The sequence below is a fragment of the Callospermophilus lateralis genome, chromosome 11 (genome assembly GCF_048772815.1).
Source record: "Callospermophilus lateralis isolate mCalLat2 chromosome 11, mCalLat2.hap1, whole genome shotgun sequence".
Lineage (NCBI taxonomy): Eukaryota > Metazoa > Chordata > Mammalia > Rodentia > Sciuridae > Callospermophilus > Callospermophilus lateralis.
In genome coordinates, this window is record NC_135315.1 from 100,788,152 (window position 1) to 100,807,886 (window position 19,735).

The 19,735-nt window shown below is 32.3% G+C and overlaps 1 protein-coding gene across 1 annotated transcript in view; it reads right to left on the reverse strand.

Annotated features, from left to right (window-relative positions):
• Positions 1-19,735, reverse strand: part of LOC143410724 (A-kinase anchor protein 9-like) — a 72,766-nt gene that overhangs the window by 16,302 nt on the left and 36,729 nt on the right. The window contains 5 exon segments of the mRNA XM_077110658.1: positions 1,032-1,388; positions 2,145-2,237; positions 3,361-3,460; positions 13,618-13,780; positions 15,501-15,711. Of these exon segments, the coding sequence (XP_076966773.1) occupies positions 1,032-1,388; positions 2,145-2,237; positions 3,361-3,460; positions 13,618-13,780; positions 15,501-15,711 (924 nt within the window).

Genomic DNA, 19,735 nt, shown 5'->3' on the forward strand with positions numbered 1-19,735 from the left:
ACAACAACAACAAATATACACACACACACACGCAAAGTTTATAGGGCCAGGGTTGTGCCTCAGTAGTAGAGCACTTGCCTAGCATGCATGAGGCACTGGGTTCAATCCTGGGAACCACATAAAAATAAACAAATAAAATAAAGGTATTATGTCCATATACAACTAGAAAAATATTTTTAAAAATTAAGTTCACAAAATATAAGGAATTTTGCCTATTTAATTTTTATTCATTGGTCATCACCGTATTATAGAAAACTGCTTATTCAAAGAAAAATTATAATAAATTTTATTTGGAAATAAATGCTTTACATTTATGAGTTTCTCACACTCATGACAAGTCAATAGGTTCTATGAATACTTCAATCCCTTAAGATACTAATTAAAATCATTCTGCCTTGAACAGCTATAGCTAAATTAGTTTTCATAAACATTTCACAAGTTTTGCATTACATAAAAAGCTGACAGTTTTATTTGAATACTCCTCTGAACAAGATATATCTATCGTGAACACATAAAATAAATTTGAAATTCAGATAATTTTAAAAGAAATAGAATTTATTGTTTTCTAATAAAGGCTGCAATTCGTTGGGGTAACAGATCCTCAACTAACAAGAAAAAAGAATTAGTATAGAGATAATAAGATACTTTGAATTGTCTTCTTGAATTCGTAGCAATTTCCTTTTATGTTCTTACATTTAATTGAGCAAATCTTTTGGCCACAGGTATTACCTAGTTATAATATAATTAATCTTCAATTAGTTTAAAAAAAACTAACACAGGTATAATTTACAATGAGAACTTAACATGTACTATGTCCATAAGACAACCAAGAATACTATGACCTGATTTATTTTATACTTCACACCAATATTGTTTCACTTAATCAAATACCTTATAATTAATAAAATACATTAAAGTCAAGACTGGACTTCATACTTTCATTCTCTATTAATCAGCATTATTGCTACTGTTTTAAACTGAAGATATTATTATAAGTTTTTCTTTTTTTATATTCAAAGAAGCATACTTACAGATTCGCTAACTATAAATGTTTTGTCTTTGGAGAACATTTCTTCTGAAATAGTTAGTTGGTGGACCTCTGATTCTGTTATATCATCAAGATGATCACTGTTTGGTAATAGAACTTCTCCATCTTCTCCTAACTCTTTACTAAGTGGCTTAAATTCTTCTTTAAATTTCATGTACAATGCATCAGAGGTGTGAAGATTAATTTGATCCTGAGATAATTTCATTTCATTAAAATAATGTTTTTCATTTTGCTGACAGAAAGTAAGTGCTTGTTTTGATGACATAGTATTTTCTTTTCCCTTTGATAGTCTAGATAGTTCAGTTTGTTGAGCAAATGCAACGCTCATTGACACAATGACCTAAAGAAATCAATCAAACAAACAAAAAAGGATTAGATTTATAAATACCAGCTGGATTTAAAAAGTGGGTCATTACTCAAAATTATATGAATTAGAAAAAAGCCTGGCCTCATAGTTTTAAAAACAAAAATAAATCCTCTGATAAAATGATACAGAGATAGGCTATTTTTCAATAAATTTAACATCAAAGTGTTTTACTGCCTGCCTTTTAAAATAAAACAAGCAAAACTTTTCTAACTATAACATCAATAAATGCTCAGTACAAAAATAAAAAAAAATAAAAGTCTTTACATTTCTTCCTTCCAAGAAAATTCACTTGGCCATGAGTGATAATGTTCTGTGACAATCCTCCATCAGTATCTGTAGTTATTATCTAACATTACAATAATTTATCAGGGTAATACAACTACTTTTTCTCTTCATAACTTTTCCCTCATTTTTAGAATGCCAAACTCCTTCACAAGGTAACTATTTACAATGTAACACATATATAAAAACTTGTGGCATTCTGAAAAATTGTAATTACTATTCTATATCAAGAAAAAATGTTCTTTTCATTGAAAAGCACCGCAAAACATTCTATGAAGCAGCAATTATAGTTGATGCTATTACACAACTGTTTGATGGAATATATATGAAACTTACAAATAAAAACAAAGTACATACCATCAATAAAATCCATGCTTTTTTTTGACAGTTCAAAGATCAAGAAAATCTATAAACCAAGAAAACCTTGCAGATAAACTGTAAACTTACCTTAGCTATTTCTTCTTCTAATCTTTCTTGGTATTGTTTTTCCAAAAATTTAACCATGTTTGTTTTTTGTTTCATTCCACATTCCTTAGAAAACTAAATTGAAGGGTGAAATATGACAATTTACACTGATTTTATACCATTAATTTTAAGGATGTAGTCAATATTCCAAAAATATCACTATTTTTGGACACTTTCAAATAAAAATAAATTTCAGTTATCTTTTAACTAAAAACATTTAATCTAATAATCCAACAAAATAATTACACTTAGTATAAACTTAAAGATGCAAAGAGAGAAATATATTTACATATCTGTAATTATTAGCATAAATTCTAGGGTGGGTTAAAGATACTTAAATATAATTAATAAGACATAGGTAAAATGTTAACAAGTGGCTATGTTTGATAATGAAATCATGAGCAAATTTTCTTCTTGGTATTTATTAAAAGAACACAATTTTCCACATACAAATTATTTTTATCAATTAAAAAAATAAATCTTCTTTTAGAAATGTAGATATACAGTCAACATGAAAGTATTTGTTTATTTACCAATTATTTGAATTTCATCCAACAGACATTTAATAAGGGATGAGTGTGGCTCATATCTCTTCTTAATATCCAGAATGAGAATGGGCAATAGTCAGTGATTTTAATTTTTACTAGAATTTAGAATTATTTAGTGAAGATGAAGATGCAGTTGGGGGTTGAAAAAAGTTTTGAATAATACAATGTCGAGGACAGGCAGAGAGTGGTTCAGTGGCAAGCACGGTAAAAAAAGCGTTTTTCTATCATTATTTCTGTTGGAAGGTGGCCTGATCCATTATTCCAGCCCTAGCACCTTGGATTTTAGGGAATCTTATACACCATTCTGAAGATACCCTCCGCTTCCATAATGGGAAGAAAAGACTATGTTGGCCATGGTACTGAAGCTGATTTGTTACACAGTTCATAAAGAAATGTTACAAAGAAAAAATTTAAACTGTAACAGGGGAGGAAAATTCTCAAATTTAACTTTCTCTGTGTTTTTCCTATGCTATGAAAAATATTTCTATAGACATTCTGGATCTTTTACATAAGGTATTATCCTCATGATTTATGCTTAATCTTAGCCAAATATTTACTACATAATTACAAAACTGAAGACATAAAATTGATAGTAAGAAAAAGTATCAGTGTACATAACTGTTTAAAAATGAAGATTAAAAATAACATACCTCAATTGCATGATCAATATTCTTTTTTAGACAACTTCCAGGATGTACTACTGATTTCTGTACATCAGATTCTTTAATTACCACTGAATCAACAGAGAAGCTAAATATAAATAAAAAAGTATATAAAAAAATTAGTGTTGTGTGTTTTATCCAAAGTTTCTACCATGTATAACGTGTACTGAGGCAGTGGGGAGACAAAAATGATAGTTCCCCCAGGGTTACAAGTATTGTAACTTAAAACATTTTTGACTAAGTTTTCCAATTAAAAGTAACAATGAATATTATGTCATTTAATGAATTTCAGTATAAATGTATGATAAAAAATTTATTATGTAAAAAAATTTTTAATAATTCTTTTAAAAATAACATCTTAGATATGCTTATATAGCAACAGTGTACATAACATACTGTATACACTGATACTACACACTACTTATATACCCAAGATATATGATACATATTATTCATATTTCATGGATATCTAAATTACACAGACACAAAACATATAATAATATAGAATAGATTATATTGGATTAAATATATTAAAAGAGCCAGGTACAGTGGTGTGTGCTTGCAACTCCAGAAATTTGGGAGGTTGAGGCAGGAGGATCAAAAATTCAGGATGAGCCTTAGCAATTTAGTGAGACTCTCTTTCAAAAAAAAAAAAAAAAGGGTTGGAAATGCAGGAAGATGGCTGAATAAAGTATTTGCTTCCCTGACAGATCTGTGGAGTGAACCAACAAAAGCAAAAAGGTCACTTTTTTCAATAAGATGGGTGAATGGTCCAGAACTAGGAAGGACTTAACTGGAATTTAATACTGGATACTCAAAACAGATCATGGACTCAAGAGATCCTGCATAATAAAATAAGGGGGAAAGATCCCCAGCTCCAGAGCTGTAAAATAGCTGGAAGTACAAACCAGAATAATCCCTATGTGAATGTAGTAAAGCAATAAAGGAACCCCCAGTCCTAGGAAAACAGAGGTGTTTTGCGGTATGGAGAGCTTAAGAGCTCAGAGATACTGCTCAAAAAACAACAACAACAACAAAAAAAATCAGTAAGCTGTGCTGCACAGCATGTGTGTACAGGAGGGAAGCCACCAGCTTTCTTGGCGGCATGCATGGAGGACAGCAGAAAGAACCCTTGTGAAGCAGTGGCTGGGGGGCCTGAAGTTAGGTGAGTCAATTATTGGCAGATCGAAGTCTGGCCCCAAAAATGTGCAAGGCAAACCCATGCTGTGTGATAGAGAGTGTTCCAAAGTGACCGGAGAAAATCAAGCATGGAGGGACATTTACACAGGAGAATACTGATCAAGGAAACCCACCTGGCTTTCCCCTCCCCATCCAATCAGCTACTTGCAGTACTGGCTGGAAGAGAAGTGCCTGACTGTGAATTTGAAAGGACAGGAAAAGAAAGAGATCAAGTTTGGAGACCAAATGACGACCAGGGTTCATGGGGTCTGCAAGCAAAGTTGTGGGCTAAGAACAGATTCCTACATCACATGTGTAGAACCTAAAGGAGATTCCCGAGGTACGGTCTTCCAATGTGGACAGACAATTGCTGAGCCTTGGAGGTGTGATGACTTAAAATCTTCAGACCAATAGGCACACAGTGAAGAGATTGGAACGTACCTAAGCCTACACCTTGGCTCTAGTAGTTCCGCTTCCAGGACTAACACTCTCACCCTAGCAACCCTAACTACCCTGAGGGTAGAGCTAGCATCAAATTCCAGACAACATACCTAACTGCTCAGAAGAGAAGCTGAGAAACTTGAACTGCAATGGAAAAAAGTGTTCAATTTTTCATCCAGATTCCTTTTTTTTCTTCTCTCACATGTCTACCATTTTTGAAACCAAGTATTTTTCATGGATCATTTTATTGAGGACTGGTATTACTGAATAGTACATTACAGTTTTGTTATTATTTTCTTTTAAAAAAAATATATATATTCCCCTCTCATTTATCTGTTTCCTTGTATTCTCTTTCTCACTTTTCTCTTGCTAACACCCAAACTCTATTAAGTCCTCCCTTCATTCTTCCTATAATTTTTTAACTTCTATCTTTTCTGATCCTTTCTCATAAACATCACACCCTACATGACTTTTGTTCTCTCTTTGTCCACCAATGGAAACTGTAAACTTTTTTGCAAACTTAATGTTTATATTGTAGACAATAATTGAACACATCATTTCAGTTTAATGGAATAAAACTGTGGATGCCTTAATAGGAGCTATTTGGTTTAAGGCTGTATATTATTTGTATTGGGTGCAGTTATTATTTGTCTCTTCCATAAAGGCGAGGTACTAGAAATCTTCAGGGACACTATTAATCTACAGGGTAGACACTGTACTGCTTGAAATCCACACTGCTAGAAGGACAGACATAAGAACAACATGAGAAAACAATGGAACAAAGTGGCCCAAACAAACCAAGATGATCCAATAATTAAACCCATAGACAACACAGTAAAAGAAATGTAGAAAAGGAATTTAGAAAGTACATATTAGACTGAACTGGTACATAAAGAATGATATAGGGAATAAAATCAGAGATAAATTTGAGGAGGTAAAAGATCATTGCAGAGGCAGAGATTCTCAGAAAATTACAACAACAACAACAACAACCCCAGAAATCCTCAAAATGAAACAATCAATAAACCAATTAAAAATTCAATGGAAATTATTATCAATAGACTAGACTATTTGGAAGATAGAACCTCAGGCAATGAAGACAAAATATATAATTTTGAAAATAAAGTTGACTACACAGGGAAGATGGTAAGAAACCATGAACAGAACTTCCAAGAATGATGAAATAACAAGAAAAGACCAAATTAAGATTTATCGGGATAGGTGAAGGCATAGAGATACAAACCAAAGGAATGCCCAGTTTTTCAATGAAATAATATGAAAAAATTTCCAAAATCTGAAGAATGAAATGGAAAATCAAATACAAGAGGACCTCAAATGTACAAGATCACAACAGACCCACATCAAGACACATCATTAAAAAAAGGTCAAATATAGAAAATAAGGATTGAATTTTAAAGGCTATGAGAGAAAAAATATCAGATTATATATAGAGGGAAACTAATTAGGATCTCAGGTGATTTTTCAACCCAGACCCTCAAAGCCAGGAGGTCCTGGAATAATATATACCTAGTTCTGAAGAAGATGGATGCCAACCAAGAATTTTATATCTAACAAAATAAAACTTCAGATTTAAACATGAAATAAAAACCTTCCATAATAAAAAAAAGTTAAAAGAATTCATAATTAGAAAATCTGTGCTATAAAACATTATCAACAAAATATTCCATGAAGATGGAAAAAAAGTCAAAAATCAACAAAGGGAGGAGCCATACAAAAGGAATAATCAATCAAAGGAGAAATTAATTCAAAGAAAAAAGTAGAAATAACCTAAAATGACTGGGAACACAAATCATATCTCAAAAATAATGGTAATGGTCTAAACTAATAAACCCAAAAGACATAGATTGGCAGATTGGATTAAAAAAACAAAACCCAAAAATCTGTTGTCTCCAAGAGACTCACCTCATAAGCAAAGACATCCACACAGTGAAAATGAAAGGACGGGAAAAAACATATCACTCACATGGACTGAGTAAACAAACAGGGGTTTCTATCCCCATGTCAGATAAAGTGTACTTCAAGCCAAAAGTTAATCAGAAGGGACAAAGAAGACATTTCATACTGCTTAAGGGAATTATACATCAACAAGACATAATACATTAAATATTTATGCCCCAAACAATGGAGCATATACATATATCAAACAAACCCTGCCTCAATTTCAAGAATTACATAAACCATAATACAATAATACTGAGTGACTTTAACAAACCTTTCTCACTACTGGATAGATCGTCAAACAAAAACTAAACAAAAAAACTATAGAACTTATTAATATAGTCAATAATTTATACTTAACAGACATATAAAGAGTATTATATCCATCAACGAATACATGTTCTTCTCAGCAGCATACAGACTCTTCTCTAAAATATGCCACAAAGCAACAATTATGAAATAAAAAAGAGATTATACCCTGCATTCTATCAGATTATAATGGAATGAAATTAGAAATAATTGATACAATAAAAAATAAAAAACTCCAACACCTAGAGACTAACCAATGGATATAAGAAGAAATCAGGGATGAAATTTTTAAAATACTTACCAGAGATAAATGAGAACTAATACAACTTGTCAAAATCTCTGGGACACTATTAAGCTAAATTCATTAAAAGAATGGAAAGTCAATGAGTAAATGACCTAACATAAGACCTCAAAGCCCTAGAAAAAGAAAAACAAATCAACACCAAAAGCAGTAGAAGACAGGAAATAATTAAAATCAGAGCTGAAATAAATGAAATTGAAATAATCGGAACAATTAAAAAATTAACAAAACAAAAATTTGTGTCTTTGAAAAAATAAATAAAATTGATAAACTCAATCGTGCTAATGAAGACAGAAAACTCAAATCACTAAAATTCATAATCACAAAAAATATTACAACAGATACTGTTGAAATACAGTAGAGAATCAGAAGCTATTTTGAAAATTTATACTCCAATAAAAATGAAAAATTTAAAGACATCAACAAATTTCTAGAGACAAATGAGCTACCCAAATGGAATTAGGAGGACATACACAATTTAAACAGATGAATTTCAAGCAATAAAATAGAAGAAGGCATCAAAAGCCAACCATTTAATAACACCCAGGATGAAAAAGATTCTTACCCAGTACTACAAGACCTTTGATGAATTAATACCAATAAGCCTCAAACTATTTCATGAAACAGAAAAGGAGGGAACTCTCACCTGATATCAAAATCAAAGACACATCAAGGAAAGATAACTTCAGACCAATATCCCTAATGAACATAGATGCAAAACTTCTGTATACAATTCTGGCAACTCACATATAAAAACATTAAAAATATAGTTGTTATGTTTTGGTTGTGAAGTATCCCCCAAAAGTTCACATAAGACAATGCAAGAAGATTCAGAAGAGAAATGACTAACCTGATCAGTGAATTAATCCCCGATAGGAATTAAAAGAAGTGGCAGGGTATGGCTGGAGGAGATGGGAATTGGGGGGATGGCTATGGAGTATACATTTTTTATATGGAGAGTGGAGTCTCTATATGGGGTATATATTTTGTATCTGGAGAGTGAAGTCTCTGACTCTGTTTCCTGATCACTATGTGAACTCCTTCCCTCTGTCACACTCTTCTTCCAGATGTTCTGCCTTACCTCAAAGCCCAAGGGATGGAGCTGGCCTTCTATGGACTAAGATGTCTAAACACGATGAGCCCTCAAATAACACCATGAGTCCTTTTCCTCTCTTAAAATTGTTCTGGTCAGATCTTTTAGTAACAGAAATAAAAAAGCTGACTAAAACAATAGTGCATCATATTCAAGTGGGACTCAAGGTTGGTTCAACATACAGAAATAAATAAATGTAATTCATCACATCAATAGACTTCAAAAAGAATCATATGATCATTTCAATTGGAGCACAAAAAGCATTTGACAAAATAAAGCACCCTTTAATGTTTAAAATACTAGAAAAACTAGGGATAGTAGAAACAAATCTCAATACTGTAAAAGCTATACATGCTAAACCCAAGACCAAAATCATTCTAAATGGAGAAAAACTGAAGGCATTCCATCTACGAACTGTAGTAAGACAAGAATACCCTTTTTTTTTTTACCACTTTTATTCGATATAATCCTGGAAACTAGCCAGGGCAAGTAGACAGAAGAAAGAAATTAAAGGGATACGAATAGAAAAAGAACTCAAATTATTACTATTTGCCGACAATATGATTCTATATTTAGAAGACCTAAAAAATCCACCAGAAAACTTCTAGAATTAATGAATGAAATTCAGCAAAGTAGTAGGATATAAAATTAACAACTATACATCAAATGCATTCCTATATATCAGTGATAAAGCCACTGAAAAAGAAATTAGGAAAACTACCCCATTCACAATAGCATAAAAAAATAAAATAGAATATTTGGAATCAATCTAACAAAAGAGGTGAAAGACCTCTACAGTGAAAACTACAGAAAACTAAAGAAAAAAATTGAAGACCTTAGAAGATGGAAATATCTCCCATATTCTTGGATAGGTAGAATTAACATTGTCAAAATGGCCATACTACCAAAAGCATTATATAGATTTAATGCAATTCCTATTAAAATTCCAATGACATTCTTTGTAAAACTAGAAAAAGCAATCATGAAATTCGTTTGGAAAAAAGAGACCCAGAATAGCCAAAACAATCCTTAGGAAGAAAAGTGAAGCAAGAGGCATCATAATACCAGAACTTAAATTATACTACAGAGCCATAACAGCAACAACAAAAAACAATGGGATGACACTGGCACCAAAACAGACACATAGACCAATGATACAGAATAGAAGACATAGAGACAAACCCATATAAATACAGTTATCTCATACTAGACAAAGGTAACAAAAAAACTCACTGGAGAAAAGATAGCCTATTCAACAAATGGTGCTGGGAAAACTGAAAATCCACATGAAGCAAAATGAAATTAAACCTCTATCTCTAATCTTGCACAAAACTCAACTCAAAGTGGATCAAGGATTTAGGCACTAGAACAGAGACCATGCATTTAACAGAAGAAAAAGTAGGTCCAAACTCTACCATCTCAGCTTAGGAACTGACCTCCTTAACAAGATTTCTAGAGCACAAGAACTATAAGCAAGAATCAATAAAAAGATTCAAACTAAAATGGTTCTTCACATCAAACAATCAATAACATGAAGAGTGCCTACCGAATGGGAGAAAACCTTTACCACACATACACCTCAGAGCATTAATCCCCAGGATATATAAAAAACTCAAGAAACTTAACAACAGGGGCTGGGGTTGTGGCTCAGTGGTAGAGTGCTTGCCTGGCATGTGTGAGGGACCTAGGGGGGTTTGATTCTCAGCACCACATAAAAAAAATTAAAAAACAATAAAAAGACCAGAAAAACAAACCAATCAATAAATGGGCTAAGGAACTGAACAGACACTTCACAGAAGACATACAATTGATCAACAAATATGTGAAAATACATTCAACATCTCTAGCAATTAGAGAAATGCAAATCAAAACTCCAATGAGATTCTATCTCACTCCAGTTAGAATGGCAACTATCAAGAATACGAGCAACAGGCCTAGGGACATAGCTCACTTGGTAGACTGCTTGCCTCACATGACCAAGGCCCTAGTTCATTACTAAGCACCACAAAAAAAGAAAAAGAAAAAATATGCAACAATAAATGTTGGCAAGCATGTGGGGGTAAAGGTACACTCATACATTGCTGGTGGGACTGCAAATTGATGCAACTACTATAGAAAGCAGCATGGAGATTCATAAGAAAATGTGGAATGGATCCACCATTTGACCCAGTTATCCCACTCCTAGGTTTATACTCAAAGGGCTTTAAATCAGCATAATACAGTGATGCAGCCACATCATGTTTATAGCAGCTAAATTCACAATAGCTAAACTACGGAACCAACCCAGGTGTCCTTCAACAGATGAATGGATAAAGAAAGTGTGATATATATCTTCCCAATGAAGTATTACTCAGCCTTAAAGAAGAATGAAATTATGGCATTTGGTGGCAAATGGATGTACCTGGAAAATATCATGCTAAGCTAAATAAGCCAATCCCAAAGAACCAAAGACTGAATATTTTGTCTGATATGCAGATACTAATTCACAATGGGTTGGGGGGGTAGGGAAGAATAAACATATTTTGGATTAGACAAAGGGCAATGAGGGGAGGGGAGGGGAGGGTTATGAGGGAAGAAAGGATAGTAGAATGAATCAGAAATTATTACCCCAGGTACATATATGATTACATCACATATTCTACATCATGCACAACCAAAGAATGAGAAGTTATACTTCATTTATGTATGATATGTCAAAATGCATCCTACTGTCTTAGATAACTAGTTAGAAGAAAAAAAATTGTTAGAACTAAAAAATAATAATTAGTTATTGAAACTACATATATAGAAATAATAGTTCATTAAAATTGATTTGTCTAACATTACCCAACTGGTATGTGGTAGATCTGAACATGAGTTATTTTAAATAAAAACAGTAGTTCTGAAAAAAAAAGAAGAGGGATGAGGATGTGGCTTGATGGTAAAGAGCCCCTGAATTCAATCCCTGATACAAAAAAAAAATTATATATATATATATATATAAATATATGTGTGTGTGCATGTATGTATGTATATATATAAAGATATACCTAAGATATATTACTGAGTTAAAAAAGCTTGTAAATTCTCACTTCCTTTAAAAGCCTGTTTTAACATATATGTCTATATAAATAGGAAAATGTCTGAAAGAATACATATCAAAAGTAACAATGATTGCTTATATTGGAAATGAAGTGTGGCAACAGGAAAGAGAAGGTTCTTAACTTACAGTTAGTTTAATTTTAACTTACAATCAGTTTAATTTTAATTTTATCTACCCACATATCTTTTGGTATGTATGTCCGAATTCTTTATTGTTATATAAGCATTCACTACTTTGTAACAATGTTTTCTTAAAATGTCTAATCTTATAACAATAAGGCAAGATTAGTATTTAGAAATCATGTGGATTTAGAATACATCAGTGACTTAAATAGACAACGATAAGCTTAAATTCCTAGGCTGGGGTTGTGGCTCAGTGGTAAAGTACTTGCCTAGTGTGTATGAGGCACTGGGTTCAATTCTTAGCACTGCATGTAAATAAATAAATAAATAAAATAACAACTAATAAAAATGTTTTTTAAAAAGGCTTAAATTCCTTAATTGAAAACAAACAAAATGAAACAATATTTCCTCTAAATTTATATATATTTGGATACATAAATTACATACATACATTATTTATATACACATATACATGCACACACACAATGATTATAATGTATTTGTACATATAAAACAAACAATTTTAAGAAAAAATGAAGTACAAAAGTAAGACACAGACTCATTGGGGACGATTTTAATTTATGTAAGAACATGACATCTAAGTAAAGATCCAAAGAAGATGAGGGTATGGGCATACAAATACCTGCAGAATAATCATTCTAGGTAGAAGAGAAAGCCAATCAATCCCTAAAGCAGAAGCGTACTGATATGTGATATAATTGAGGATCACAGTGGGGATGTATGAGGTTTTTTTTTTTTAATCTTTTAAAATTGTTTTTAGTTGTCAATGGACCTTTACTTTATTTATTTAAATGTGGTGCTGAGAATTAAACCCAGGACCTCACACAAGCCAGGCAAGCGCTTTACCGCTGAGCTCCAACCCCAACCCCATGGGATTATATGGTTTGAGAACAGTAAGTGATAAGAAAGTCAGTAGGAAATGAAAGTCAAAGATGTCATGGTCCTCAGGACTAGTGAGACTGTAAAGAGCAGAAGAGGATTAGAGTAACATGATGTAACTGAAATTATAAAAGCAAAGGTTCTGGCACTTGTGTTGACTATATAGAGAATAGACTGTAAACAGAAGTTGAGTAATCCAGGTGAAACACAAAACAATGGCAGGGACCAGTGGAGCAGTAAGGAGTGGCACAGTTGTGATGTACTTTGAAGGTTAAAAAAAACAAGATTTTTTCATAGAATGGCAGAGAGTTATGACAGAAAGGAGTCATGATGGATGAAGATGGCTACAGAAGGAGCAAATTTTAGAAGATCCTGATCCAAGAAAACATACATAGTGGTAATTGAAGATCATTTCTTCTCTCCTCATAGATCAGGGTTCTATTTGGGACATGATGAATTTGAGCATTAGACAATCAAATGGAGTATATTCAAGTAATAGTGGAATGATCATACTTAGACTATTTAAGTACTCACCACATCAACATATCAAAGCCTAGGCATAGAATAAACAAGTAAATGTCTACTACCTGACCTATTTTAATTCAGAAAATAGATTAATAATAACATCTTTATAAAAGTATAAGTAAAATTCCTATAATAAAATGTCTTTGGTTTATACCAACATTTATTTCACACATTTCAAATACAGAATTATCTCCTGCTCTTATTTCTTAAAAAATGTTACATCCTATCTCTTTGTTAAAGTTATATTTTATTCTTAAAATAACCATTCCAGATGATACTATCATTGTTACTAAGCTATAAATACTGCTGAATGAAGTTTTAAGTAAATAGATACCTTGGGTCCACCGTGGCCTCACTAATGGCTTGAAGCTTCTCCTGCAGAGAATAAATTTCTGCCCTATGATTTTCTTCAGTTTCTTTCAATTGTTTGCGCAAAAAGCATATGAAGTTTTCTAATTCTTGAATTTGTTCTTCAAGTTGTTTAATTTTTTTGGTATCTTTCAGAGAAGATAACAGGAAGAGAAGACAATACACATTTCAATACAAACTTCTCAGTGAAATAACAATCATTTTATTTCAATGTATAAAAATATTTATTCTTTGAAAAATGTTTTGAGTGAAACTCAGGTTTTAATTTGACTCATTCTGACTGATGAAAACAAGAAAACAGTGTGATTCAAGATCATTTCTCCTATCCTTATGGTATAGTATCTCTAAATTCAACAATTTTATATCTTTAAAACAATTCAGAAACATGAAGCAAAAGAAGTGTTGAAAAGGGACCACAGGAGAGTAGTTAACACCTTTCACTTTCCTCTTTTATTTTTATTTCTTAAAAATGCTGATAATTAATCACTAAACTAACTTTTTTTGCCAATTAAATGAGCCATTAGTTAACATGCAATTTGGGAAATAGTGGACAGACTACCTCAAGAAGATATCAATTTAAAAAAATACAAACTTAAAATATTACTATATTCAAAGAACCCCTGAAGTGAAAAAGCATGGTATTATCTGATATGCTTGAAATTCTATTCTGTTCACCAAAGCAATTACAATAATAAAACTCATTCCTAAAAGCAAAAGTGAAGGCCTAGAGATACCTTGAACACAAGAAGTCTAGTTAACTGGCCAAATAATCATGAAAGAAAAACATTAACTGTGACTAATTGTTTATGGTTCATTGTATGGTCCCTTAACACTGTTACTTCCCATTATGCCATCTTGGTCTTTTAACTCACTCTCTAGTTTCCCCTGATAACTCATTCTTGTCCTTGACCTCTTGTCCTTGACATTCATGCTGATTATAAATCTTTACCTCATAATTAAATTTTTCTCCCAGGTTTCAGACTTCTATTTTCATCTAACTCCTATATATTTTTTCAAAGTCAATAAGTATTCTATTCTTAACTCAATATATTTAAAACTGAATTATTATTTTTTTCACAAATTGGTTCCTTTCTATGACTAGAACCATACTCTAGTTTCTTAAGCTAGAAACTTGGGTATCATTCTTAGTTTCTGCTAACATTAACGACAAACTAGAACCAAACTCTAAGTGTTGAACTTAACTTTCTATCATACTCAATTCAATCTGGCTGGTCTTCCCATCAATAATTTCATCCCTTCCAACTGATCCTAATGGTATCAACTTAAAATAAAAATCTTATTGTTACTCCCACTATTTAAAATCCTGCTGTAGGTCTTATCACCAATAGCATAAAACATAAACATGTTTCATCAGAGTACATAAAACATTTCCTGATCAAGCTCCTTCTAATCTCTCCAGTTTTATCTAGCTAACACAACCTGAACTCCCAGTTCTCCCAAAAGGATGCAATCTTAGATAGAGCTCAATGCTTAAGACTCCATAGCCTTCCCCAAATTTCCAACCCAGTTACTCCTACCCATACCCTCATCCTACTCATCTCCCCAGGAAAGACAAAACTCTTTTTTCTCCCTCCATTCTTTACATTTCAGAAATTTTCAGTGTATTTTATATATGCTTTCCCAATGGATTATAATTTCCTATGGGAAAATGACTCAGTAATTTTAGTTTTCTCTAGCACTTGAATGAATATCCAATGTTTATATGAACAAATAAGACTAGGGCTTAGATACACAAGTCACCTTCCCCTGTGAGTTCTAAGGACAGAATTATGAAATGGAGGACTCTAAGTGATGCTTCATGGTAATTATAAGTCAGAAACTATTTACCTGTTTGTGTTTTTACATTCTGTAGTTCTAACTGGTATATTTTCTGAAGCTCCTTGATCTTTTCCTCTTGAGTAGAAATAAGCTCCTCTTTAAGATTGCAAAGAGCTTTATCTTTTTCATTTTCCATATATTCACGAACCTGATCCACGTCAGCTGAATAAACCACTGAAAGGCATATGCACTGAGCTTCCATCTGTAGCCTTAAATCATTCTGAAAGTGAATATATATTAGAAAAATTTAAAATAATTTACTATAAAATAATTTGCTTTTTGCATATACTAAAACAAGAGGAGAAATAATTTATAGTTTAAAACTTCATAAGAGAACCAATGACATTTTTTCTTCATTCTTCATTCAATTATACTTAGCTACTTCTTTTTTCAAGGAGAGTAGTATTATTACCTCAATTTTAGAGCAAATTCTGATATTTGGTATAGCTTATGATTTGTCCATATTGGAGAGTCTTTATTCTGACTGTCTGGGAATGCTCCCTACAGGAACAAGTTGTCTCTGCAGGAAACAGCCTAGAGCCTCAACATTTTAGGATATTTAAAGGCGAAAACCACATCCAGATTGACTTGGCAACCAGCAAGCAAGCAAGCAAGAAGTAGTACAGAAGCTGAATAAAGCCATTAGCGAAACAATGCAATGTCTTAATCAAATTTTCATTTCATTCATTTCTCCTGGGATTTTTTCATAATCATAATCAAAAGAGAAGTGGATTAAAGTGACCCTAGTTGAATACAAATTAAAGAATGGCTACTAACATCTAATCAATTATTCCCCAGAAAGGTACACTGCCCAAGGAAAGTGGGAACAAAAGAGAACAATTTTACATTGTGCAAGAATTGCTATTCTGTATTGCAAGTAGGCTATGCTAGGCAATTAGTAATGTGGTACAGTGATGGGACTTTCCTATGGGAGAAGCTCTTCTTATGTAATATGGAGTCTCAGGGTAAAATGAAGTCTGTTTGGTCATTGCTTATATAGCCTGGCCTATAACATTCCCCACTGGTTTTATGGAACTAATCAAATCATTAATTAATCATAATTGGTTTACAGCTACTGTAGTGAGTATGGAGGACCATCAGTTTTACAGAATGTATTTTTTGTTTTATATATCTTATTAAATAAACAGGTAAAGATGCAGGGTCCAATTAAAAACCCTAAGAGGACTAACAGCAATGGATCGGCTACAGCTGTGTAAGAGTAGTTAGCCAAGGAGACCAGGAGAACAAATTTTCATACCAATTTCTCTCATGTTGTCTTGGCTCTTCCTTATCTTTCTTTTTATTTTCAAATAATATTTTATTTTCATGGCACTGGGAATTGAACCCAGGGATGCTCTCTACCTGTGAGCTACATTTCCAGCCCCTTTTTTTTCAGTATTTTCATTTTTATGTGGTACGAGGATTGAACCCAGTGCTTCACATATGTGAGACAAACGCTCTGCCACTGACCCACAATCCCAACCCCAGCCCTTTTTGAGGCAAGGTCTCAACAAGTTGCCAAGGTTGGTCTTGAACTTAGAACCCTCCTCTGCCTTAGCCTCCCAAATAGCTGGAATTACAGGCATGCACCACCATGCCTGGATTTAAAATATTATCTTAAATATGGAAAAATGCAAGCAATAAACTCAAAACCCAAATTAACAAGTACTATAACACTTTCTCTATATTTTTCATTCCCTGTACTCCCCATAAACTTCTATGTTCTCATCACTCCTTTCTCACAGGCAACCATAATCATAGTTTGGTACAAATCCAGTCCAATTCTTACATTATCACTTCTCATTACAATACATTTTGCATTCTCAATGCACTGTATATTTTGTATTTTTATGGAGTTACACAAATGATATTAATTTTACAAATTTATTTTCTCATTCAATATGTCTCTGGTATTATTCCATGTAGGTAATGGGGGGTTTAAAGTCCAGTACCACAAACAAACAAAAAATAAACAGCATGAAGGCAACAGGTTAATTCATTTTAACTGTGGTATTATGACTATACCAAAATTTGTCCATTTCCTTTCAGGAGATAAATTGGTTTATTCCTAATTTTTGGATAAATGTGCTAATTTCTTTCTAATTAGTGGTTCTCAAATGTAACATGCATCAGAATCACTTGGAATGCTTATTAAAACAGGTTACTTTAGGAACCTAACCCCATCCCCACAGTTTCTGATTCAGGAGAGGTCAAAGAGCTTTGAATTCTAACCCGTTACCAAGTAATGCTGTGCTTCTGGTCAGGAACCCCACTTTGAGAACTACTTAGAAATATAACTGCTAGGTCACAGATAGTGCATTTTTAACTGTGCTAGATTTGATCAAATTATTTTTATATAACAGTACTAATTTACAATGCTACCAGAAGGTTGAGTACTTATATACTCACATCCTCACCATTCTTTATATCAGACTAACTTCACCAACCTAAATGGGTATAAAATGTTATTTTATTTTTACACTGAATAGTAAGGTTGAAAGAATATTTTCATGTTTATTAGATACTTTGATTTCCTATTCAGGCACATGTCTTTCACATCTTTTGCCCATTATTATTTTGTTTTTGGAACTCTTGTTACATTAATTGTTCTTTCTATATTCTTGATAGCTTTTGTTTGCAACTTACATTCATGGCAAATATGTAGTCCCAGTCCTCAAATCTGTTTTACATCATTGTTTTTAAAAGATACAATAAAAATTTTAAATGTTTTCCCATGTTTTGTCTTTATTAAAAGTTTTCCCTATATTAAGATTCTATTTTCTTCTTATGTGTACATTTTTAACCAACCTGATTTTTCCCCTAAAGTGACAATGATCTAATTCCCTAACTTCTAACCTCTAGTATCAAAAGTCAATTGTGCTCAAAACAACTTTGTTTTTTTCCTCCCAAACAATTTTGAATACTCTAAGCTTCTGCTAATTTGGTTTATTTTTTGATTTCCTCTGTCTCTGCTCAAATATCATCTCACCAAAGTAGTCTTCCTTGACCTACCCTATGCAAAAAAAGCCCTACACTTAGGGAGATCTTCTTATCATACTGTAATTTTATTCATAGCACTTAAGACCACCAGAAATATTTGTCTGTATTTTCTAATGTTCATTTAAACCCTAAAAAGTAAACTTTATTCTTCCTTGACCATTTTCATTCACTGTTAAATTATGAATGACTTGAACAGTGCCTGGAATGTAGTAGAGATTCACTAAGTGATTCATTGACTTGTAGGGCCTTCTTGCTAAATGTTTACAAGATACAGATCTGTTCTGGGCTTTTCATTATATTCTACTGATCTACTTAACCATCCTGGCATTAAACCATATTGTTTATAATGATTTTGTAATAAGTTTTGATAACAAATACATACTTTTTAAGATTGTCTTGAGTATTCTTGGCTATTTACTCTTCTATATCAATTTTAGAATCAGTATTCCACATTCATTAAGAAACCTTATTGTAATTTTGACTAGAACTATTAATTAGGAGAGAACTGATATTTTTCTTTGTATCTTTCCATTATGGATATGATATGTATTAGCACACAGTCAGGTCTTTGTGTCTTCAATATTTTATAACTTTCTTAACAAAAACTCAAAACATCTTAGTATCTTGGGTTTAAAGTTTTGCCTGATCTGTTCATATTTTTTCTCATTTCCTATTCTTGTCATATTGCAAGAACTGGAGAAGCATTCACTAAGAACTACAAAACCATGTTGCAATAGTAATGTTGACAATGGGTATGTATCCTAGTCCTATACTTGATTCTAATGGAAATGCTTCTAAATTTCACCATCAGAAATATAATCTGTCAACATTTTGATGAAAATCAGCATCATGACTAGAAAATTTCCGTGCTATTCCTGATTTCCTAAAGCTTTTTTTTAACTTATAAATGGGTTGTCAATTTTTTTATGTATTTTTTTCTGAGATGCACTAAAATAATCATGGATTTTGTCTTGCTACATAAAAATGTAGAGATTACAGTCACAGATTTTTTTTTTTCAAATGTTTAACTATTTGTCCACTCTTGGTATAACTTGCTAATATCTTATTTGGAATTTCTGCAACTACACTTACAAGTTAGATTACTCTACAATTTTATTTTCTTTACAATTCCTATCAGGACTTCATATTAATATTGGCCTTCTAAGGTGAACTGGGTGGTTTTTCTTTCTTCAGTTTTTCTTCTTTCCTTTGTTTTTCCATTCTCTCTTTAATCCTACTTTAGT